The sequence below is a fragment of the Athene noctua genome, chromosome Z (assembly GCF_965140245.1).
Source record: "Athene noctua chromosome Z, bAthNoc1.hap1.1, whole genome shotgun sequence".
NCBI lineage: Eukaryota > Metazoa > Chordata > Aves > Strigiformes > Strigidae > Athene > Athene noctua.
In genome coordinates this window covers 56,879,967-56,904,127 of record NC_134077.1, presented here as the reverse complement: position 1 = coordinate 56,904,127, position 24,161 = coordinate 56,879,967, and the positions used below count along the sequence as shown (strand labels likewise).

The following is a 24,161-nucleotide window of genomic DNA, read 5'->3' as shown; positions in this document are numbered from 1 at the left end:
ATTAGAAGTGTGTGTGTCCACAGTATTATTGGCTGATAACTGAAGCCTGGTGGAAAGGCCCGTAAATAAATGATGCCTCTCTAAAGCCTGGTCCCATGGGACAAAAGAGGCAAAATTAGATGACCACGGAAGCAGCCGTGTTTCCGAGGTAACTTTGGGTTTCCACATGAGGAATTGACTGCCTGATTTTATGAACGCATACTTTTTCCTTCTCCTGCCAATTAAGTTGATCATGAAAAAAACACTGGCCTGACATCTAAGAGAAAAAAGAAGATCCTAAAGTGGTTTTTAATGTAGGGTTTTAAAAATCTGTATAGGCAGTAGAAAGGTGAAGTGGACTTGCGTTTTATTTTGTGTCTGACTTTGTATCTTATGCATAGAGGAATTAGTTTCCAGAACCCCTCCAATGGCAAAAATAGGTCTACCAAGATTGTAACCTCTGTCATCAGTACCTACACCTTCAAGTGTTAGGGCGTTTACTAACATCTTACAGCTAACTACTCTTTGAATGTTTTGTGGTAAACAGTCAACTTGTTGCTGTGGTATCCTGTGTAGTTAATTGTAGAAACAGTTGCAGTGTCAAGGCAGAAGGTATTTACTACATGAAAATGTCTGGGTAAGGTTTTTTGTGTACATACACAGTGTTTTCCCTAATGCCTTCCTGCTGCCTGTGGTCTCCGAAGGTAGACAGTCTGTGTCTTGGTCATGCTGTGCCGCTATGATCCACTGCTGCTCAGCTGGACTGTTTTCTTGCTACCCAAGTGTTGAGAGTGATAAAATGTAACTGTGTAGACAACCACACAACTAGGAACTCTCATTGTTAGGGGAAGTGAAGTCCATTTTAATAAGGGAATAGTGTAAACAGCTGCTTCAGCATAGCAGGGGCTTCTCAGTTTTATTGTGACTGACCTGTCAGGCCTCTTGCCAGCTGAGAAATGCTTTGGGGAACATCTCGGTATCTCTTGAAGCTGCTAGTGAGCTCTTTTTCTTCTCTGTAGGTTGAGCTGGGTGCCATCTCCATCAGCTCACTTTCCTGTGTACAGCATGAAAAGACTCGCTGTTCTGCACTCCAGTGGGATTGATATCAAGAGGTTTATTACAGTTGTGTAACTATTCATATTCAGTCACCTGTTTTCAGTTACTTACAGCTTTTTGAAAGATGCTTTTTAGCTTAACGTTTCCCAGGCTCAGAATCTGGCGGAAGTGAATTTTTGTATAAATACTGAGCAAATATGTTTCAACCACTTTTTGGCCAGAAGAGCAGTAGAAGAGAGACATACTTCTTCTGTTGGAGAGGGGGAAGAGAAGTGATCAAAAAAACCCATTCTATCAGAAATAGCTTGAAATAGCTAGGATTGAGTATCTTAATTGAGAAGAAATGCCTCAAAGTGAGTTGAATAAAATTATTTTTGTTCAATAAAGTATATTCTAGCTGAACTAGAATTTACAGTTTTGATGTGGAAGTCAGTGAAATTTTACAGCTGCATTACTCAGAAGGTCAGATAAGACAATTGTAACAGTCTCTTCTGGAGTTAAAATATGTGAATCTACAAGCCTTTTACAATTACATGCTGAGCTCCTGCATGGCACTTCAAGCCAGTTTTATTCTCAGTTCCTAAGCAGTGCAGTAGAGGCATCCTGCTAATGTAGCTGTGGTGGAAGGGTGGTCTGCTGAGCACAGCCAAGGCAGAGGCTCCTCCAGAAGCTGCACAGGAGGTGGTAAGGTTGCAACAGTTGTAGAAGGAGTTGTTTTGCAGTGGTGAAAAGCATCACATCTTTTTTTACTAAGGCATGTAGGTGTGTTAAATGGCAGGTCAGAGGGACTTCAGCTCAGGTCAGGAAGGTGGCACTTCAGAGTTTTCTCTTCATATGGAAAAGCCTTGAAGAGCAGAATGTGTAGTTTTCAGTTTTAAGGCACTCTGGAGATTCCTTTAAAAAAAAAAAAAAAAAAAAAAAAAAACAACAACCAAAAACCAGACAAAACAGCAGCGTGGTTGCAACCCAAAATTTGGAAATGACTAAATTAATGGTGCTTGAACCACTACAGTACAAGTACTTGTGCCGTATATAATACAGCTGTGCATTATAGTATGGTCTACAATTCCTTAATCAAATATTGTTTCTCAAGTAATGCCATATTGGGTCATGCAGCCTCTCTGGCTGAAGTTTAGATGCCCACGTCTTGTCGCTCCCTGTACTGCTCTGCTTTGTAAATTTCTCAACTAGCATAGTGAACCCTGTCTATTTAAAGGGATATTTAAGTTTTACATTGTGAGATACCTGATATTATAGGCACATATAAACCTTTGAAATTAGCAGGTAATTTAGCCTTGTGGTGAACTAAACATATTCTCAAGTGTCCTTTAAGATGCTATCCTGCTGAAGAAACAGAAAAGGTGTAGTAGAGGAACATAAAAAATGTATTAAAATGCATAGCTTTAATGAGATGAGGGTGTGCATGAACAGTGAAGACCAGTGAGAAGATACTGGGGCAGTGTAATGTAGAAATTGCTGTGTAAATAACCTATGGGAGTTTAGATGGATTTCAGAGAGATTAAGAAATTGTATTGCAAAGTAGCATGTGTTCACTCAAGTGTATCGCAGTATGCACAAGGGGGCAGAGTTAGTTTCACATGTGCCCTTACCTCTAGTGTACGATGTCTTCTGGTTGCATAGCTGTGTAACCATAATATTGCTTGAATCCAGATGTGATTCTGATTTTTTGCTGCTAGTTCTGAGCCTTTCTATTCTACTGGTTCTTTTTGCAAGTGTTTGCAATCTAAAAGACAGTACAGCAAAAAGGCTGGAAGGGTTGCTGTTAAAGAAGGAAGCCTAAATTGCACAAGTTTGTATGTCTTCGTCATACAATAGTGATTTTGCAAGAGGAAGAGCATTCTATCCTGGTGCATAATGAGGAACTGATTCTGGTTACAATTTATTCTAAGAAAGTTACGATTTATTGTAAGAAAGATGTATGTAGCTTTAAATACTCTGTTTCTGGAACTGTAATTCTTAAATTATCTCTCCTAATTTCCTCTGTCTCTATTGAGATTTGCAGATTAAATAGAATAAGAATTGATTTCCAGTATGGAAATAAAACATTGTATATTATTCATTTCTGATCACCATTGCAACATAAAAGTAACTAGTATTAACCTTGGGTTTGATAAGAGCATAAATATGGTACAAGACTGCAATATTCCTTTCTAAAATATGCGGCTGAATGATTATCGATGAAGTTGTATATTGTGTTGCTAATGTTCTCATGCTATACAATATTAATATAGAAGTAACTGGTTTATTTGTTCTGTTTGTGTACAGTGGCATTGCTGTATTTTGAAATGATTCTTCTTGTCTCTTAGGAGAGAGTTTATTTTGATACACAGTATTTTATCTTTTTTGTTACATCTCATGAAGATTTCTACTTTAAATGCCTTTGATTGTGTAATCAGAATTAACTTTTCTTTGTGTCAGTTCTGAACGTTTTTTTAAGGAAAACTTTTTAGCCAGAAATTATTAGCTTCGTAGGTATTGTTGGTGTCCAAATACTTTTGTTATTTCAATAATCTGTCCTGGCCAGAGGATGACTAGAAATGACAAAAACCCAAACAGATATATCTTCTGTGTTCATGGGTGACAATCACATCTGAGAATTTATATAACTGAACTTCTTTCTTCTTGTCACTTGCAGGCAGAAATTGTCAAGAGGCTGAATGCTATATGTGCACAAGTCATTCCCTTCCTCTCCCAAGAGGTAGGTAGTCGTTTGTACCAATGCTGATCTAAACAATTGCCTCATCGTATCTATTACAAAAGTGGGATTTTGTGTTGAGACTGTTTCCTTATGAATCTCTTGGTGCTTGTAGATGGCTTTCCACTGTGCTGTTATCACTGTAACTTCATTATCTCCTCCAAGTCCATTATAATATCATTTAAATATATTTATGAAAGTGAATGTGTTGTAATGTGCTAAGCAATATTGTAGTTGTTTAAATATTTTGCTCTTATGTACAATGCAGTTTTTCTTACAGTTAGAACTTTGTTGGTCTGAAATCAGAGGACAGCTTGTAGAAATGCTAGAAAGGCATGGTTTGTGCTACATTCTTGGCAGTGGGCATTAAAGTTCAGCAGAAACTTCTATTTTGGTATACCAAGTAGTGATGTTCAACACAGGCATACAAATGCAGCTTTTTTTCCTGCCTTTTTTCTCTCTGCATCCCAGATTACTCATTATCTTAAATCCTGTTATGTTTTCTGTGTATTTGGGGAATATAGATAGAAGATTGAAACTCGCTGTGAGCTAATTTCTCTAAGCACTAACTTTTTCCAAATTATGATTTGCTGCTATTATCTTGAGTGCATTGTAGATAATTTGAGGGCACTGGGATTCGGGGTAGTTGATGGGAGCTAACAGGGGAATCTTGGAGCCACAGGCATGTGTGAAGTAAAATGAAAGCATGGTTCATGAAAGGAGACCTCGGGAGCATAACAGCTTCCCTTGCCCACCCACTGGAGGAAAGGTGCTAGAGAATGGGGTCTGCTGGCACAGTCTGGCATGCATCTATTTAATGCATGTTTTCAGTTCAGTAGAATTGGTAGCTGAGAAAGTCAAAGCTGGAAGATGTATTTCTGTGCATTGCATCTGTAAAACATCATGTCTGAGAACATGCCGAAACTCTTTCTCCCATCTTTTTGGTTGTTCCATAAAACGCCACTGCTTTTCGAGAGAGCTGCTTATCCTGCTGCAAACAAGAGGCTGTGTGCTCAATACTCGCATTCAGCTAATATGCTGCATGTGTGCATGTATGTGTGCATCTGTGTGTGTTTGAAATAACACTATCAAAACTGGAACCTGACAATGTTCATGAGTGCTGCTGTACTCTCTGCTTATAAAGATGGATTTGTGGAAACTAAATAGTGTGTAATGATTTAGTAATGTTGCTGGGGGACCAGAATTCAAGTCCTGTGTGGTTCTAAAATGAGTAGCTGCTGATTTTGTACTTTGCTACAGAATCTCTGTATGTCCAGGGTTTTATTTGCTGTGCAGGAATAGCACCACATATAAAAATGAGGTGTAAAGCTGATTCATACTCATGATAAAATGAACACTAAAATGACATGATTTTGAAACAAAGGCAGGGGTGAGTACTTGGCAGACAAAGATGTGATCTTGGCAAAGACATGGGATTGGCATTTCCTTGAGAGACATCTTCTCTAGAATATGTTATACTGTGTTTAAAAGCTTTGTACCAGTATGCTACTGCTGGTACTGGTACTGCTATTTTCAGCTGAAATGCTAAACAAAGCTTTATTACCATACACAAGTATGTTTGCTCTGCTTCCACAAACCCAGCGCATGTGCTTTCTTAGAATAGGTGTTTCTTACCAATTAGACAAGCAAAGGGATTACATGGGTTTAGAATACATTTGAAGAAAGATGTGTTTGATTCACAGTGGCTGATAGATTTTGGCCTTTGATTTTGGAAATCCTAGCCTTCACCCCCTCTCCGTGCTCATGTGGAATTGAGGGGGGGGGGGGGGGGGGGGGGGAAGAAATAGAGGAAAAAAAAAAGGCTGTTGATTTTTGAGCTTTGATGTTAGTGGCATCCCACTCAGGTAAGCAATGGCTCTGTCCTTTTTTTCTGCTCCCCTATGCATTGTGGTTTCCTGTCCCTGGAGCTAAATCGCCCTGAAGCCATTCTCCTGAAAGCTGGCATTGGTACATTTTAAGTCCCTGCCTTAGAGGAGAAGAAGCTCTGAAGGCTGCACATTGTACTTCATTCTTTTCTTCTATTGAGGAGAATCTCCTATGTGATGCTGACATGCAGTATAGTGAACTATAAGCCAAGGGCCCTGATCACCATTTTAACAACCTCCTGGCCATCAAATTGGCAGGGAGAGCAATTTTAAGGTAATTCGGGACTTTGCCATTGCAGTAGCTTGTCATTAATAACTAGCTATAAGAACTATGTGAGTAGTCAAGTGAGATGATCCAGATTGTAAATTTAGAAAATGATGTTGTCCCACTTCTGTCATGGGTACAGTGCCACCCAGTGAGTGCTTAAGCACACCAGCGTCAGTGTGCTTAATGAAAGCTACTTTTCTAGGCTTTAGATCAGAGCTTTGAGTTAAGCAGTTTTAGATCTGAAAACAGGCTCTCTTGCAGCTTCTATGCTCGTGAGCCTCAGCTTTTTCTATCTGTAGCCCATAGTTTCCTCTACCTGTTTCCATGTTTTGTTTACCAAGTCTTACAGCTTCTCCTCTGTGCATGTTGCATGGTATCAAAGTTGTTTGAACTACAGGGTAGATTGAAAGGTCAAAAAATTCACAACTTCATCGTTTTTCCATGCATTGACAAAGACAAAAGGGAGCACTTCCAAAAAGCCAGTGTACACATTTGTATTGTGTGGAGGCAAGTGTGCTTTTTCGTTCACCTAGCAAGAGAGGAGGGGGACTAGACAGAGACGGATTGAAAGGGGAACAAAAAAGCTTTTCACATGTCTCAGCAGTACCATTGATCGTGATAGTTTTCATATTGGGGTTATGAAAATCTGGGTGTTTGACCTCTGTTAGTAGAAACAGTTATTTAAATCAATTTATATTGGCATATGCTGATGAGACAAGAGAACTGATCTCCAGATTTGAGTATTCTGCTAGTCTGGGTTTCTAATTTGTGTCTTTAAAAAGTGAGTGTCTCAATGGAAGTCTCATTATTTCATAATCTAGATTAATAGAGAATTGAATTGCAGCATGCTTTTGCTGTTTATGCATTTTGCATACAGTCTTAATTGTGGAATAGTGGCTGAAAAATGTGATCAGGCTCCTTTGTATTGTGCCTGAGGGAAAAATGAACAAAATACAGTGGTTACATGCACTGATGGCAACATTATTACCTCATAATAGCACCAGGTTAACTTGTCTTATTGCTTGTTAACTTTGTAAGGAATCAATGGCTTGTGATAACTCACTTAGAAGTAAGAATTCATGGCCAAAATCGGTAGAGATCTTGTGAAAAGAATGCAATTATAATACATCACTCTACTGTGTACTAGGGTCTGCTTTGTTTCAGGGGGCAGCTCAGTAAAGTACTCAGGAAATTCTCCAGGCTTCAGTCAGTTTTACTGTGTTGTACGTCATATAAGTATATACTGAAAGTAAAGTTCCTAACCTGTCTAAATACGCAGTCAAGTGTTACCATGTTTTTTACATTGACTGATTTAAGCAGACTGTAAAAAACAGCACCAAGAAATACGAGCTTCCCATTTCGATAGCAAAGAGTGACTTTGTGGTCAAGGCATGAGATGGACCTCAGAGATGATGTGTGTTCAATTTCTGCTGCGGTTGCAGGCTTCCTGTGTTGCAACAGTCATTTTCCTTCTTCCTGTGACATGAAATACCAGTGTACTCAAAGTAGTTCCTATTGCAGAAGGTGGAGGGGGTGCCTGCAGTGTTGTAAGTAAATTCTTGGAGGTTGTTAGCACTCAGTTAACTTAGTTTTGATCTGCTGCAGCTGGTATAGATAGTGGGATGTTCACATCATCAAATGATCTAGCTGGTAATAGGCATTTTATTTTGGGTCTAAAGCTAATTTATGCTTCTTCTCAACGGAATTTACCAGCTGCAACACAGCGTGACACTTGCACAACCCTGTAGCTTTGAAGTTAGGGCTGGTTCCTCCAAGTCAAGGTGACCTGTGTGGCTGGTTGCAACCTGTGGCTGTTGTGGGATCCTGGAGGCTATTGAGTGCTGAACAACCTCATATGCGGATAGAGGTATTTGTTCAGTGTGGCTGGAGATACTCATATATCATGGTTACTTTCTTTTGAGTAAATACTGACTGTGTTTATATTCATGAGCCAACACACAAGCTGGCTGATTTACAGCTAATGATATAGTTGTGGCAACCTGGAGCTCAGCACAACCTACAGAAACTGCTTGAGAAGCCAGACAAATGTTCATGATATTGTCCCCTGTCAAGTTTCATGCCACGTACACCACATTACAAGAGGCTGTAATAAAATTTTTCGGAAGACACACTTTCCCTTCCAACTGCCAGTGAACTAGCTAGTAATAAGCTAGGATTGCTCTTTAATAGGGACCTTCAGTTCCCCATACATAAGTTGGTCAAATGTACTTAGAAGTACTATAGAATGCCAAGCACTGGGATGCATATATGCAAACAAACTTAGGAAAAGGAAATGCTGCATGCAGTCTTTTCCTTTCAAACATTTCAATATTAGTTGATGGTTTTCCTTTTACAAGATGTGAGCCATAATGTGCTTGTTCCTCGCTGTACATACATTCCCTAGAGATGCTTCTAAAGTTCAATAAGTTTGGATGAAGAGTGTGAGATCCATTATATAGAAGCAGAGCAGGAGTCCTTAAATGCTATTCAGAAGCGAGTAGTTGGTCTGAGATTGAGAGGCTGAGAAGACAAAGTTGTCTTCATACATTTTAGACTTGCCTCAGATTAGAGCTGAAACAGTAGATACAAGGAAGCTGCCAGATGTCTTTAACCCTTCTACCAAGGAAAGCATCTTATTAGCAATTTATGCATATATTGCTAATTAAGTTCTTACATTTTTATGAAGTGATTATTATACCTTGTCTGAGTTACAGTGCCTGGATGCAGTGACCCTGCTGGCCCCTTTTAGTTTTCTAAGTGGTGCTCTACTCCACTGTAAATGTATGTGTATTTGCTCTCCAGTTCTCACTAGTGTTTTTGGTGTGGCCTCATCTCATTATGCCCACCCTAGATCAGGCTTTTCAGAATAGCACTGCTGCAGTTCTTCAGCAAGACCTGGTCTGTACTCCCTCTAAACAGATAATACAGTAGCAAAATAATATGAATAAAACATAGCAGAGCCTGCTTGCTTCTGCAAAGTGAATTGTTCAGTGAGTTTTGCTTTGGATGTTGTTGGCTGTGGTGGAGATTGGCTAGAATTGGGTGTTTTTAACACCAGCAGAAATGCGTGCATGCCAGGGGGGATTTCAGCTGCTCAGTTGCTGTCAGCATGGCTCCCCTGTCACTGGGAGCTGAGAGAAGCTCTGACATGGTATCAAAAGTCAGAGTGTTTTCCACCATGCTGCAATGCCTGTGCAGGAGCCAGGGCTAGGTGACAAGACAGTGTGGTGAGACAATGTGATGGTGGAAAAGCCTACATCCTTCTTGTGGTCTCCATTGTTGCTACTCACTGTGAGACTGAAAGGAGGTGATTTTCCAACACAAGGCAAGTGCAGACACACTTCTCATTACGAAAAGCAAAAAGGGGTGAAGAGAAGAGATGGGGAAGAAGTTAAAAAGGAGAAACGATACTAGTCTGTGTTGACAGGCAGGGCAGGGTATTGAGTTCATTGCTCTGGCCTGTTAAATGCAATGCAAAATACTGTTTTCCCATAACTGAAGAAAATGGGTCTGTCATTTGCTTGTGTGCACAGAGGAAGGCTAGCATTAAACGTGTGTGAAAGCTGCAACCCTGTGTCTATATTTGGTTGGTAAAAAAGTAACTCTTTTTTTTGTTGTTGCTGTTTTTACTTGGTGGTAAATCACTACGTGATGACTTGATGGGCAGCCTAATGTGTACTGCTTGATTTTAACATAATGCTGCTTGTTACTAGCACACTGTCAGGAGAAGGTGTTCAGGCACACAGTAAGCACTGGAGCCATTCATCCTTGGGTACCCACGTGGGCTGGGACAGCCAGCTGCTCTCCCACTCGACAGTCCCATGGGTTCCCTGCCCCACCTTGGCTTTGGTTGCAGTGGGTCCGTGGAGCTGGGTCAGGCTCCTTCTCTGCATGTAGAGATCTCTACCCGATACTGGAGCTGCAACTGCTAACATTGGAGCCCTCCTACTGCCCCGGATTCAGAAACTCTAGGGGCAGCCAGTGGGCTTCTTCAAACCTTGTGCAGCACTGTGCCATGCTATGGGGTGACTCTGCTTTCCTGTGTCTTTTATCCACTGGAATGTGTGGTTTGCGCCTGTAACTCAAAGTAGCCCTGGGGTCGCTTGGGGCAGACAGCCTCATGGAGTTTCGGGGAGCTTGAATGAGAGTGTGCTCCGTTCTTGCAACAAGGTAGAAGTGATGGAGGGCTAATTACAGGCCATCTATTTCGGGTCTTTTGCATACTACGCTGCTGAAGATTAAATCAGTGTTAAAGCAGCTAGAAATAGGAGAGTTTTAATTGTCTCTACCATACCTAATTTAGGTTCAGTGTTACAAGGCCCATTGGTTTTCTCCTCTCTGTGAAGGCTTGATCCCAAACCTATTAGAATCAATGAAAGATGCCTTGTGTGGCTGCTTAGGGAATTTCTGTCTTACAGTGTTTTCCAGCAGAAATTTTAGAGATTTTGGTACTCTACCCCTCCACCTTCTCCTCCCCCCACCTGGGAATGAAGTAATGTTTTTCTCAAATACTCATGAGAACCATTCTTTCTATGTTTTCTATAAAGAAAAGTACAACATTCAAACTCTTGTGGAGTTGACTTACTTTTCAAAAATGTGGGTGAAAACTGGAATAACTTCTACAATAACTTTGATGTTTTCAGGCCAGCTTTCTGTAGGCCCCTCGGAAGTTTTTTCTTCTCTTGCCTGTGACCCTAGGAACAGTATTTAAGTAATGGGTGTTGGAATTGAATGCTCATATATACAAATCAAGAGCTATTCCTTTCTTTGCCTCAGTGCAAAAAATACTGCCTAGGGAAATGGTAGGAAAGCAAAGATGGCTGTAATCTTTTCAGTAAATTATTTTATTTTTTAATGGAAAATAATCTTAAATATTTGTAAAACCCATTTGGGGGGTTTTTTTGGATGCCTTGATCAAAAATGCTATGACCCATTTTTGGTGTGACTGACCTCCACCAGAAAATGGTGGTGTAATTTTTATGATCATCCCATTGCCGTATATGCCCAGGTATCACCAGGCTTTCAGCTACATAGTCAATGAAAGCTGTGCCTGTTCTTAATATGTGATGACCTGGAGATGATAAGACGTCAGTCAGAAACTTGAGGCTTCAGTACCATAATTTTCTTTTTACTGGTTATCTGTGATGGTGATACACCACTGCATTTTTATTTCTTTTTTTCTGAATGCCAAAAACACAGTTGCTCATCTTTGCACTGCTTTTTGTTCTTTGCATTGTCTGCTTATAAGTGACTGATTTGGTTTACGTTAGCACTGTAGTTGTACAAAACTCCAAACTGGACTGCTGTGATTCTCTTTGCAGCAGTGTGTTATTTTCTCTTTTGACATTTTCTTCATTTAACTCTTATTTGCTTAAAAACAAACAAACCTTAAAACCATTTTCTTTCTTCCAGGAGTGTTTCTAAATTACCTCCTTTGTTATTTGCATTTATCCATTTTTTGTAGTTGAGGTCAGCATTTCTTACAGTTATGGGTGGATTTTTAGTCTTGCTTTTCTGACAGCTTTTATGGGAGAAAGTTTATAAGTGAAACTGCCATTTTTGTTTGTACATTGCACTGAGAACCGGCAAATTGGAGACTGCTAAGTCCCTGAGGTAGCGGAGCCCTTCCTTATGGCCCCCTCTCCCAGTGGGGCTCAGGGTGCTGCCTGGAGAGCTATTTACCTACTCTTGTGTTAGAGGAAATCTTGGGGATTTGGGTCTGCACCTTACTTTATGCAGCTTTCTGCTCCTGGTAAGGATGCACAGGAGGTGTTGCTGCATGGTCTGTACCTTGGCTTCGTTCTTCCTGGATACAGAGCCATGGCAGGGCAAACTGGAGGCTTTAAAGAGACCCTCTCAGCCTCTCAGCCCTTGCGTTAAAATTTGCACCAACAAACATCAAGATGTTGGTTTCAAGACAAAGTTTCATTGTGACGGTTTCAGCACCTCTCAAGGTAGGCAAGAGCTCACTCCTCTTTATGTTCAACCTGTGGCTGTAAATCAGATGACTCACTCCCAGTGCAGATCACACAACCTACTTGTGGTTCTCCGTGACACCCCCTTGTGCCAATTTGTTGCACGTAATCCTGATCATGTGAGACTGCCTGTACAGATAAATTGGCCACTGGTGGAGCTCTGAACAGGCATGGATCATGTTGCAGGATGAGGACCTTATTTTAGCTGTAGTTGATGTTTTCAAGTAAATATCAATCAGTTTTCAGCATACAGCAATTTTGAATTTACTGCAGGAATAGAGTATCACTCAAACTGAGATAATATAACCACTGAAGCTTGTAAACTGTGTTGTTAATTAGACCATGTGTTTTTGATGGACTTTTAAAGCTATTAAAATTTACATGTTGAGGATTGAAATAATTAGTTCTCTTTCATGTGATTGACAGAATTGTGAATGGCATTTTAAATTTCTTTCTTATGGTTGAACTGTGTTGAAATGTACCTAGAAGGAGAATCTGTATATCCTCAAGTGATGTGGGTGCCATGTGTTTGTTGAAAATACATACCTTTATTTTCAGTATGTTTTGGTGTTTGTTCTTTTTTAATCTCAAAGTTTCTGGGGCTGTAAGGAAAGTGACTTCCATTTTAAAGTTGGCATGTAAATTGAAGAGCACACTGCTGATGAACAAAAGGAAGACAGTTCTCTGTTTCGGCAAGTTGTAAAATAGCTCATTGGGGAGCAAAGGTGTAATTCCTGGCAAGTAATGGCATAAAAAAAATCCTCCCCTTATTTGATACTCTTGCAGATCAACACAGAATGTGACTGTCAGAGAACAGTTATTTCAAGCCCTGCGTGCATTTGAAAAGCAAAATAAAAAGATAAAAGGAAGAATCTGTGCTTAAAAATTTAGAAAGCAAATAATTTTATTCTGTTTCTGATCTTCATTTATAGCACCAGCAACAAGTGGTGCAGGCTGTGGAGCGTGCCAAGCAAGTGACCATGGCAGAACTGAACGCAATCATTGGGGTATGTGGTCTTTCCATTTTAGTTCTAATAGTATTTGTAAATGGCTTTTCTTTTACTTTCTCTCTTGATGAACTCATTTCCATCAGATAGGCAAAAGTTGTGGGCACTGGTGAAGTTCAGTAGCTTGATCTTCATGAAAGCTGGTTATTACCTGAAAACATTTGCTTGTACTGTGCCAAGAAGACTAATGGTGTAATTAATGTCCTTGTTATATCCGTTCCCTAAAGCTGGGTCAGTATCTGTTTTTTTGTTGTCCCTTTTAAGTAACATCGCTTCCTTTGCATACCCTGTGCCGGTCTGCTTTTGCGGCCACAGTAACTGTTACCTTTTGACACCCTGTGCTTTAGGAGGGTTTTTTCCATCCCTGCTGCCCACATCTTTTTCTGGGTGGTGGCTCAAGACTGAATATGCACTGTCTTTTTTATTTTTACGTTAAAAAATAGATGTTACTTTTTAAAAAAAACCCCTCCAAACAACCAAAATTGATTGCAAAATGACTCATCACCAGTGTGCTCACAGGCATCCTGCTCCTAGCCATCTAAAAATACAGGTGTGTGGAGCCTCTCTTGTAAAAGCTTTATTGCCAATGGTATTAGCTTGGTATAGCAGTCCTACAAGATTTTATGGGTGTGGGCAGACACAGTGTTTACATTTTACAACTGGAGAGGAAAGGCATAACAACAAAAGCTGTGGCTGTTCACACTACATAAAATGAAGGTGAGAAGTCATAGCTTAATAGCACATTATTCACATGTATAATTATGCAGCTGGTGCAAGCAGTTGTTTAAGTTATTCTAATGAAGACACTACAACTGTACTTCCCATCTTCTGCACCCTCCCAAATGCTTTTTCTTTTGTGTATAGATTATACATAAAAGTCTTTTCCTTTTTTTTTTTTTTTTATTCAGTGTATCAAACAGACTTTGAAATGCTAATTATTCCATTTACTTTCATTAAAATTCAAATTGCTGAGTGAAGATGTGGATAAGGGTCGCCGAATAATCAATCTGAAGTGAAGATATTGCTTCAATTATGCCTCTGTCTTTTAACAAGGAAATCAGGACTCTCTGATCATTGCTGACAGTAGTGTAGAGAATCAGTCTGATTGTAGCTTGTTTTTAATAGGCTGTTTCTAACACTATTTTGTATCCCTCTGACCACAAGAAAACACTAGTAGTCAATTAGAAGATATAAATGGAAAAGAGTAACCTTTATTTCCTCTGAAGTGCCCGTTAGAAAGAAGGGGGTGAATCGGAGCGAGTCGTGTAGAATCATGAATAACATTTGTTGTACGTCTTTTATGCTCCAGTGGGGAGAGTGGGAGATGAATAATTTCCCAATTAGTTTTCATTACCTAACCAAAAATATTGCCTTCTATTAACATTCTTTGCATAAAGTAAGTAGCTAAAGGTTGTCTTCTTTGTTAAAGGTGTCTGCATATGCTTAAGTAGCATGTGTGCATATGTGCATGTACTGTTTGTGTGTGTACATGTATATGCATGTGTATGAATTCTTCACAGTCTACTTGTGTACATTTTTGCCATTCATCTTTGTATGTATTAGGAAGACTGCAAAAAGCAATTTGCTTTCTAGTGTAGAATAAATTGACTGATGTAAAACATGTGATGTTATAGATACTGGCCATTACACTCGTTATTTAAGTTTATCCTGCTTTCATGAACCACTAAACCACACAGAATAAACAGACTAGACACTTCCCTGGGAGCCTGGCAGTAGCTTCTGTTGGTCTTCCCCTACCAGTCAGAAGTATATTTTCTGTTTTGTTTGTTGCTATCTGAATTTATCTCTTCAAGTCAGTTGAAATTCTATTGCCTTAAATTTTCATACCTGAATTTTGGTTTTGTGCATTAAAATTGGGCAGCTCTCATCTCCCTCACAAGACTGATTTTTACCTTGCTCTTCTGCCTTTTTTAACTCTCCTGTTTAATGCTGACTTAGGAAATGCTGTGTGGCCCTCTCTTTAGTTTTAGAGAAACAGGAGCAATACAGACTGAAAATTTCATCTGGTTTAAAGAGAAGTTATCTAATGCAGTTTTTAAGAGATTCATTTAAAAGAATGGAATAAATAGGATAACAAGGTATCAAAAAAGCTTAAGTTGTAGTTGCATGAATACCCACAATAGCGTTATGTCTGCACTTAGAGAGATTTAAAGTCTGAAAATGTGGTGCGGGACTGAAAAAGGCATGTCATACTTTGTAAAGTGAATACCAATAAAAATAAAACAAAGAACATAATTAGAAATCATGACTTTTCTATATCTCTAATTATGTTGTCTTATTTTATTTTGCTGTTTGATAAGTCTGACAGAGTTTGTGTTCTTTTAACCTTGTGATATTTTAAAAGCTTCTGAAGTTCATTTGCTCTTTACAGTTTTTAAAAATGTATCTCTTAGTTACCCATTGAGCTGTGTATTAGACAAAGACAAAGCAGTGTCTGAATTTTTGAAATACAACTGTAGCTTAAGTTTCTCTGTGCTTTGGGGGGCCATAGTCAGTTCACCTCACTCATGCAAAACCCCCTTGGTTTGAACAGAGGAACCCTGGGTTTGTGTTTAAAAGGGATTTTATCAGAATAGAGGGTGGCACAGGAGAAGAACTGAATATGCAGAAATCATGTCTCTCTCTGTGTTTCACATGTATGTATTTTTGTATGAATGTGCTCTGATTTAATGGAATCTGATGAAGCACCTTTTAACTTTGCAATTTATTCTATCTTCATTGGTAAATGAACCAAATCACTGATCCATGCAGTTTAAATGCAAAATACTGAAGTGAGCCTGGAACCCAGAGAGACTGCTTGTTCTCCTGACAATAAACTAGTTGTGTTTAATGGAATGAAACACAGTTATAATGACTTCTTTCACAGGTCATGTTCAGTTTAAAACTGTTGACGGGCTGAAACGAGTTAAGTATCATCTATCTTCTGGAGAGATGCAGGGAGAAAAACTAAACCAAAACTAGGCATTGTAAACATGATGCAGGAGGACTGTAAATCTGCAGGCATCCAGACTCTGCATCTGGTGTTTGCTATGGATGGTATGGTGCAGCATTCTTGCTTGGAACAATTTATAGTGCACATCCAGAGCTACTTTGCAGGTTGTGTGTATTGGGATGAGCAGTGTGATGTATCCAGTTGATCTTGTCATGTGTCATAGCTGCTGTGTTTTTAAATTAGAATCTGCAAGATCACACTGTTGGAATAACACACAAATTGTAGCCTTAAATCAGTAATATGATCTAATTAGGAATTATGTTTTCATTTCCTGTATTATTAAATTGAGTCATCTAACTCTCTTAAAATTTATTTATTTATTTATTTATTTAATCCGTTATACTATATAATTGGAACATGCTGTGTGAATGTGGTTATGTTTTAATAAGGGAACCAGGGAATTAACTCGTAGCTTTATAAGAATTTTATCAGAGGTTTTTTTCTCCCTCTGTTTAAAATAGTCAGTTTTCAACTGCACTGGGTAGTAAGGCAGAAATGGAGGCTACTGCTTGTATGGCTGTTTATCACATGGAGAGAGATAAATGTACCAAAAACTTAAGAACAGGTATGTGATGGTGCTCAAAGAAAATGCAGTTTAGCACAAGAAATGCTGAACCTCAATTTTTAGCAGTGACATTTTAATGATAGGAAGTCTGCAAAATTATTTGCCATCAATTGTGAAGGCAATAACAAGCCTTGGTGGTTTTTCACACCCTCTGTGTTAAGTGCTTTCAGAATGACAGCGTAAACTGTGTTGGAGAACTCCAAGGAAGTAAAACTGATTAAAATGTTCATGCTTGAATGGTGCTGATGGAATAGTTCATTTGGACTTTCTCTACCTCCTGCAGCTCAAGCTGAAATATTAAAATTCAGTGGATTTAAATCTCTCTCCCTCAGCTCAGGAAAAAAACATTACATTTTAATAGGTTTTAAACTCATAATTCATTGGTTTGGAGCAGCACTATTAAATCTATTTAAATATTACTTGTATTACTAAGGAAATGATTTAAATGATTTTTTTCTTACCATTCTATACATCTGAGTGAAAAAAAACAGCTTTGGTTTAATTTTTAAGCATTTTGTTTTACTGTGTCACTTTTATTATCTTCTTTAAAAATAAGCAAATGGCAGTAACTGGAAGAAAGGTCTCTTTCTGTATTGTCACATATAATCATCGAGCTGTAAAGTCCCTTCTTCAGTACACTGCTTGTCACAATTTCTACCCTGTATTTGAGGCTGAAGTGCTTGTTTGGCCCATTTCAAAAGGTGTGTAATTTTTGGTTGCATTCAAACCAGTAGTCCATTTTACCGCTGTGGAGAACACCCCCTGTTTAAAAAATAACAGTATGCCATTACAGGTGCAGAAACCTTTGAAAGCGGTGTGGTACAAAGAAGCTCACACAAGTTGTAATAAAAACTTGGCATCAGTGCAGGCTGTGGTTGCTGTGGTGCCAGTGGTCTGGGGCTCCTGCTGCCAAATGCCAAGGTGCTTTTTTGTGTTGGTGCTTAATGTACAGAGGAATATCCCACTCCTCGTGGAGGGTGGGTTGTTTCTGCCTCATGTGTGCTTGCACTCTGAAGAAGAGCAAGGAGTTTTTGGTTGAACCAATGATGATGAGGGGAAATACTTTGATTCCAGTTTGTATAGCAAAGTCGTTCTGGCCCAGTGTGTGTGTTCAGATGTGGAAGCTTCAGGGACGATTTGGAAGGGTGGTGGAATGAGCAAGTGTGTTGTAGCACCGGGGCAACAGTCACTTGTTTCTTCGACCCTTCTGTATTGCTTGTTCAAAAATGTATTAAGCAGTGGTTGAAGCTTAAATGCTGTAAAACAAGTTGGCCACCTGCTGTATGTTGTACACAGGTTGTTCCAGTGGAAAGGTGGCAGAGGAGGTTGGCTTTGGGTGCTTTGAGTTGTGTTTATTTCTGTACCCTGAAGAAATGTTGGGATTCATTCCTCTCCATTTAGTTACTCTTGTTTGCTGTTTGTGTATTGAGGCTATGTGATGATATGGTCCTGCAAAGTTTTTGGTGCTGCCTAGTGCCTGAAATTGAAGTGTAGAAAGAATTGTAGATACAGAAGGCTTTGGGGTGTGCACTTTCGCTTTTGAATTACTCACCTGAAGTCTGGCTAGGTTAAAGACACTTTGTTTTTGGGGGGAAAGAGGTGTTTTTTAGGGATTTTTTCTTCTTCTCCCCTAACTCCCAGGTGCCAGCTTCAGAGAGAGCCTTGCAGGTGAGACTTAATATAAATAAATCTCTTCCATATGCAGCATTATCCTGATCTAAAGAAGCTGAAAATGAGGCACAGGATTTTTTTTTTTAGGGATTTTGAGAAAATTAGAATGTAAATAATTCCAACTTCCATGTTTCCTGGAAAAAACCTGCTCTGAGGATGGATTCTAAATACTGTTGCTACACTTGGAATGGGCTGCCGCTGTTTTCCTCTTTTCCTTCTATTTTGAGTAGCTGTGATAGATAATTAATTTATATTGGTCTATCACTATGTGAGTAGTCAATAACATTGCAGTGTGAGGTGCAGACCACTCATTACATCTCACTGCCAATATGCTGATGCCAGAGGCCCTGCTCATTATGCTTAAATAAGTGCATACGACATGAGTGTTATGGCTTACATACTGTATCTGATCAGGTAGGAGAGCTGTATTCTGCCTCCATGTTTCTCAAGATTTTCCAAACCCTGGCACCAAAGCTATGTGACCACCATATCTTACTGTGAATTAGGATTAATCAGTGCAAATATGAGGAGTCCTACAGAGAATTTTCTTCATGTTCTGCAGCATGAACATACACAATATTTAATTTATGAGGGGTTTTTGTACGCTCTCACTCCACACACAGTAGAAAAGAGAAAATATTGTTGCCAAGGTGGTCTGTACTCCAGTGTATGGAAATTGTCTCCATCCAAATACAGATTTGCCATACTCTGTCAGACTCTTGGTCCATTATGTGCTATATATTACCTTCAGTGATGGCTGTGTACCAGTGCTGTGAAAAAGAAGAAAAAAGTGTGTAAAGGATCTGTTTGGTTTTGAAGTGTTGTGAAGGCAGGGGATTCCCAAAAATGCTTCATTGCAAAATCAACAATGTTTATGTACAGAGAGGAGGTGCAGTCCGTTTAAATATGTGTCCTTACTCTACAGTATAGGCTAAAGACAGTTATTGTGTCATGGTTTCATACCACAGAGTTCTGGTATCAACCCTAAACAGGGCTGTATATTTGTCATCTAGACTTCTTCCCAATCACACTTCATAGGCTTTGCCTACAGCTATGAATGAGGACTGGGAACTCCATACAGTGGATCAGTTAAGGATTTGGTTTTTTTCAGGTATGTGATGAGGTCTTTTGGTGTCTTCAATCTTAAACACAGGCTAAAGCGAGGGCTTTAGTGCACAACTGGGATGGACACTAAAGTACTGCATGAGGAAAGTATTTCCAGATGTTGTTCATCCATGCAGAATGAATTTAAGAGGCCTTAAATATTCTAAGTTGTCTGATATTTCAGAGTGTTAGTGAGTGACTTTTATTAGTGAGACAGTTCCTTGCTATTGTTTGGTGAACTTTTCACAGACACTTAGAAAATGAATGCATCACAAGCATTGATGAACTTACGCCAGTGATGTTTCTGAAACAAAGGAGTGTTCCTTTCCCTGTTCTACCTTTAGAAGAGACTGAGGCAAAAAGAGTAAGTGTTCCTTCCACAGTCTCTGATCTGTAACTTAAATTCAGGTGATTTGATCCTTGTCAAGACTTTCCTTTATCAAAGCTGCTATAACTGGGAAACTGCACTAAAGCAAAAGAAATCACTTTAAGTTTCAGGTATTTCACTAATGGGCACTACGTTAAAGAGACATAACACTACACCTCTCAATGAAATCTGCTTGGAGAGAGAGAGAGAGAATGGTTTCCATGTGTCCTAACACTGAGCACTGACCTGTGGGAAGAGACTGCTCATCACTGAGAATAGCAGGCATTACAATGCCCTGCACAGGACCAGAGCTGCACCAGAAATGACAGTCTTTATAGATGCAGAATGGGTTGGAAGGAATGTATCAATCCAAGCAACCCAGGTTTTTATCCCAAGCAAAGACAATTTGCTGAAATTCAACACAGTGTGTTTTTGTGTCTCTTAAGCATGACGAAACATAGTGTTAGCACTTAACAGAGTTATGGAGGTGTGCCTCTTAGTGATTGCTGTCCAGAAATTTGGCTTGCTAAGGACTGGCTTTAAAAGATGCACTAAAGAAATGCACGTGTGAGATGCATAACATTCATCTCATGCTAAGACTACATGGCTCTTAGACTATACCTTGTGAGGAACCTTAGAAGTGAATTACAGTTGCCACATTAAAAGCTCTGATGATAGAACTGCATATATTTAGCAACTCAGGTCTCTCTGTGACCAATGCCATCATTAATTCTTCTTCTAGCTTTTATTGTTTGGTTCATTATACATCTCAGGTGGTACTTCTTTGATTTTTCAGTCATGTTTATGTAGCCCAGTGTTTCAGAAACTTTTTCATGTGAGGACTCTAGAAGGTTATTTAGGACTCTTCTGGGAAAAGCATAGGCATTACTCTTATTTCCTAGTTCTAAAGAAAAGGACCAAGATTCACACAGTCACAACAGAGATGCCATTTTCCTACTGTCAGTCCAGAGGAGAGAAAATCTCTTCCCAGTGTCTATGGGTAGGATGTGAGTGAAGCACTTGGGAAATAAGGTACTTCAACCAGTGTGCACCTTCCTATTTAGAGCCGATTTTTGCTATCTGTTCATCTGTAACAAAAGACACACATCTACCACTATCATTACTCTTTTTCTTTGCATTGGTCTTTGTGAAAAGGTTTAGAAGTGGAGATTTGGTATGTGTGGCATGTTTTACACCACTGGTGCTCTGTGTGGTAAGACCTTGAACTTTCTTGCATTTAGTGCTTTTGGCCTTCTCTTGCAGGAGATGTGGATTTTCTTTTCCTTAGCTAGCAATGGATGGGGGAGATGAAGAAGAAAGCTTAAGTGGCATGATTTATGCAAGAATTTCTGCCCTTTAAAAAATGATAAAAGAAAGTGATTCTAAAAAGCCTAATTCTTCCTCCGCCCTCCAGTGTGAAATTGAGATGGAGAGGAGTCCTGCAAGCAGAAGAAGGAACTACTGGACTCCAAGATTCTGGGGGAAGGTGCACTTGGTCTTTTGCAGGGGACTAGGTTTTTTCTTTATTAAAATACTAGCCTTTTAAACTACAAATCTTGTATTCATTTTTTTTGTTACTTTTGTCCTCTCTTTACCCTGTTTCACTGAGTGAAAAATAGCCCTAAGGGGGGAAGGGAGGACAAATGGTAAAACATGTATCCTGACAGATGCTCCTATATATATGATTAAGAACGGAAATGTGCTCTGCATATATTGCCTTTCATCCCACAATATGATTCGGGAGATGACTTTTTGTTCCTAGATTGCTTAAAAGATCTTTGAGGCAATTTGTAGAGGTACAATTCTGATAGTTTCTTTGTTATTTATGTAGGAGTTCTAAATGCTCCCCTTCTGATTAATGACAGCTATTGATTTTTTTTCCTTCCTCCCATAGTTTTCTCAGTGGCGCTTGCTTTCCTCCTGTAGAATCAGCATCCTCAAAGGCAGAAATTACTGGTTCTCAGAGACTAAAAAGTTTGGTATTTGTTTTGTGTTTTTTTTAAATAGGTGGTGGTATTATTATTATTATTGTTGTTGTTGTTGTTGTTTGTTGTTGTTAATGTTGGTCTCCTTATTCTGTCTGCTTTTCTATTGATTTTCATTCTTTTTCACAGATTTTGTCTAACCTGTGCATTCATTCCCCTTTGTGAACAGAAATGACGTCCGTGTTTTCCTGTAGATCAGCTGCATCCAAGTGTTTAGAGTTCCCACCAAATTCCTTTCTTTCGCACTGGGCACGTTCATTTGCAAAATGATCACTCTCCCTTAAAACAGTAAGGATAGTAAGTTGCTCTACCCTACATCTGTATGTACCACAGTCTCTTTATGGCAAACCAGTCATGTGATATATATGCATATAGCTCCAGGACCATCCCACTGGAGGAACTGCTGCATGACTATTTGTAGGTTGTTTCACTATGTTGTGTCTTAACATCAGAAAAAACTTTTTCTGTAATGGTATGCCAGCAGAGAGAGAACTGTACCAAATAAGTACAAACAGTGCACATCATTCAGGGATGCAAACAGGCCTGATACAGATAAAAATTCATATCATCATAAGCACACTTAAAACTGTGTGTGCCAAAAGACTTCCTTTTCTTGCTGGTCTTTAAACTATTGACATTGATATTGTGTACTCTCAAGACATTGTTTTTATGTCTTTATTTCCTCTTCGTCTTGGTTACTGTTTTATCTCTATGCTATCTTATTAACGATTCACTCTAGGCAATCAGTCACCTCATCTAACAAATTTCAAACAAAAAATGAAGCTGTTTTATCCAGATTTTTTGAGGTCACCTCCCAGCAGTATTGCAGGTATGGGTAGTGCACGTATGTGTATAGGTATAAAATATATTTTTGAGACATTAGTTTGTTAATATCAGAAATGTCTTCAGGTTAGAGAAGTATGTTCAGATTGTGTGGATAATGGCTGTGAGCTTTCAGGGTCTGTAAGAGGAAAAGTGGTAGATTACTGCAACACAGAGCTGCTTGGAAGGTATCCAGTAAAAACTTGAACCTTTTCCAGGAAAATAGGTTTTGAATGTGCTGACTATAACAAGAGAGCATTAGAAGCTAATTTGTTACTGGGTTTATTATCACATTTTACTTTAAATTTGATCTCTTAAGATGTGTTGGGAAAAGAATTAAACTAAGCATCAATATTTAGAATTGAAGTTGTAAAAATTAGTGATACTCTGATAAGAACCTTTTGCAAAGCATTTTTACCCATTTGTTTAGACAAGGCTTTGGAGTTATTTTAGTCCTTATTGTGGACTGCCTAGAAGGATCTACAGAAAATTAAAAAAAAAAAAAAAAAAAAACCAACCAAAAACGAAAGAGATTAATAGCAATCAGATGTTATCTTGGTTTGACATGTGTTAATATGTTTTGAAAGTTTTACTTCAGTTTTTACTACTGAGCTGATGTAAATGATCATATTCTTAAACTTATTACCAAAAAGAACACAGCCTTCTTTTTTGGCTTCTTTCTGATTGCTGTGTTTACCCTTGCTCTTATATTTTTGTATGTTTGATGTTTCCTAAAAACATTACAATCTATTTTGCTATTCTGTTGGATGCATTTCTTGGTAGCTAACTGTTGCTGGTTTTGTTTTTAAATAGTTCTGGAAAATTTACAGCATAATAAAGCCTGGTGTACTGCCTTTGCAAATTTTCACCCATAACGCATTGATGCTGAAAATGTATGCTTGATTTTACGCATACTGTAGTCAACTGTGATGGGATTGTCTAAAGTTAACCACATGCTAAGAGTTCATAAATAACATGACTAAGGATAACAAATTAAAAAGAAGATGGAGGAGTGGGAAGTGAAAGCATTACAGCAACATCAAAAAAAAAAAGATGTGGTTGCTCAGTTGGCTCATTTTTAGGCTCGCAAGTTTTTAAGTTGTGTCAGATTTTATGATCTAAATTCATGGTATAGGCAGAAACAAATGTAAACTTCCTTCCGTGTTGGAATATTTCTGTGTGGGGAGCATATCTGTCATTTGGGTTACTTTTCCATATCTCTAGCATTTTGATGATGAGAGGATACCACCTTTTTTTTACCACTTTGTAGTACTAACCTGATGCCCAGTGAGTTAAGCAATCGTCCATGTTTTTATAACTTTCACTGTAACCAAGCAGCTCTGTACAGGCCACCAGGGAATCTTATGCTCACCAGTGACACCCATGGGCAATGGAAAAGCAAAACCAATATGTGAATATTATGGGCATTTGAATGCAATAAAAGATTTCAAAGGTCCAGAAATGGCAGTTAGAGATGCGCTGTCACTTTGTCTTTACCTTCTTGAGTATGCCTATTAGCAATCAGTGCTTAATTATGTGATCATATGCTTTTTCCCTTTTGCTCTTTTGTCTTCTGAGAGCAAAAGCCTGCCCAATGTTTTTCTTGAATTCTTGTAATTTCTGTTTTCCGACCTGTGCCTTACTTTTGCCGTATAACTTTGTTAATAGTGTTGGAGGAGCTCATAGTCCTTTCTTGTACTAATGCAATCCTAGTCCACAATCCTACTCCTGTTGTTGAACTTTTAGT

General features: G+C 38.9%; 1 protein-coding gene across 21 annotated transcripts in view; it reads left to right on the top strand.

Annotated features, from left to right (window-relative positions):
- The window catches only part of LOC141973985 (transducin-like enhancer protein 4), a 99,177-nt gene that overhangs the window by 27,701 nt on the left and 47,315 nt on the right, over positions 1 to 24,161 (top strand). For 11 of the 21 annotated variants that reach the window (XM_074933135.1, XM_074933122.1, XM_074933125.1 and 8 more), the window contains 2 exons: positions 3,692 to 3,754; positions 12,813 to 12,887. In XM_074933135.1, coding sequence (XP_074789236.1) covers positions 3,692 to 3,754; positions 12,813 to 12,887 — 138 coding nt within the window. Of the gene's footprint in view, positions 1 to 3,691; positions 3,755 to 12,812; positions 12,918 to 24,161 lie in introns of all 21 variants that reach the window. The other 10 variants (XM_074933137.1, XM_074933130.1, XM_074933128.1 and 7 more) reach the window with 3 other exon arrangements.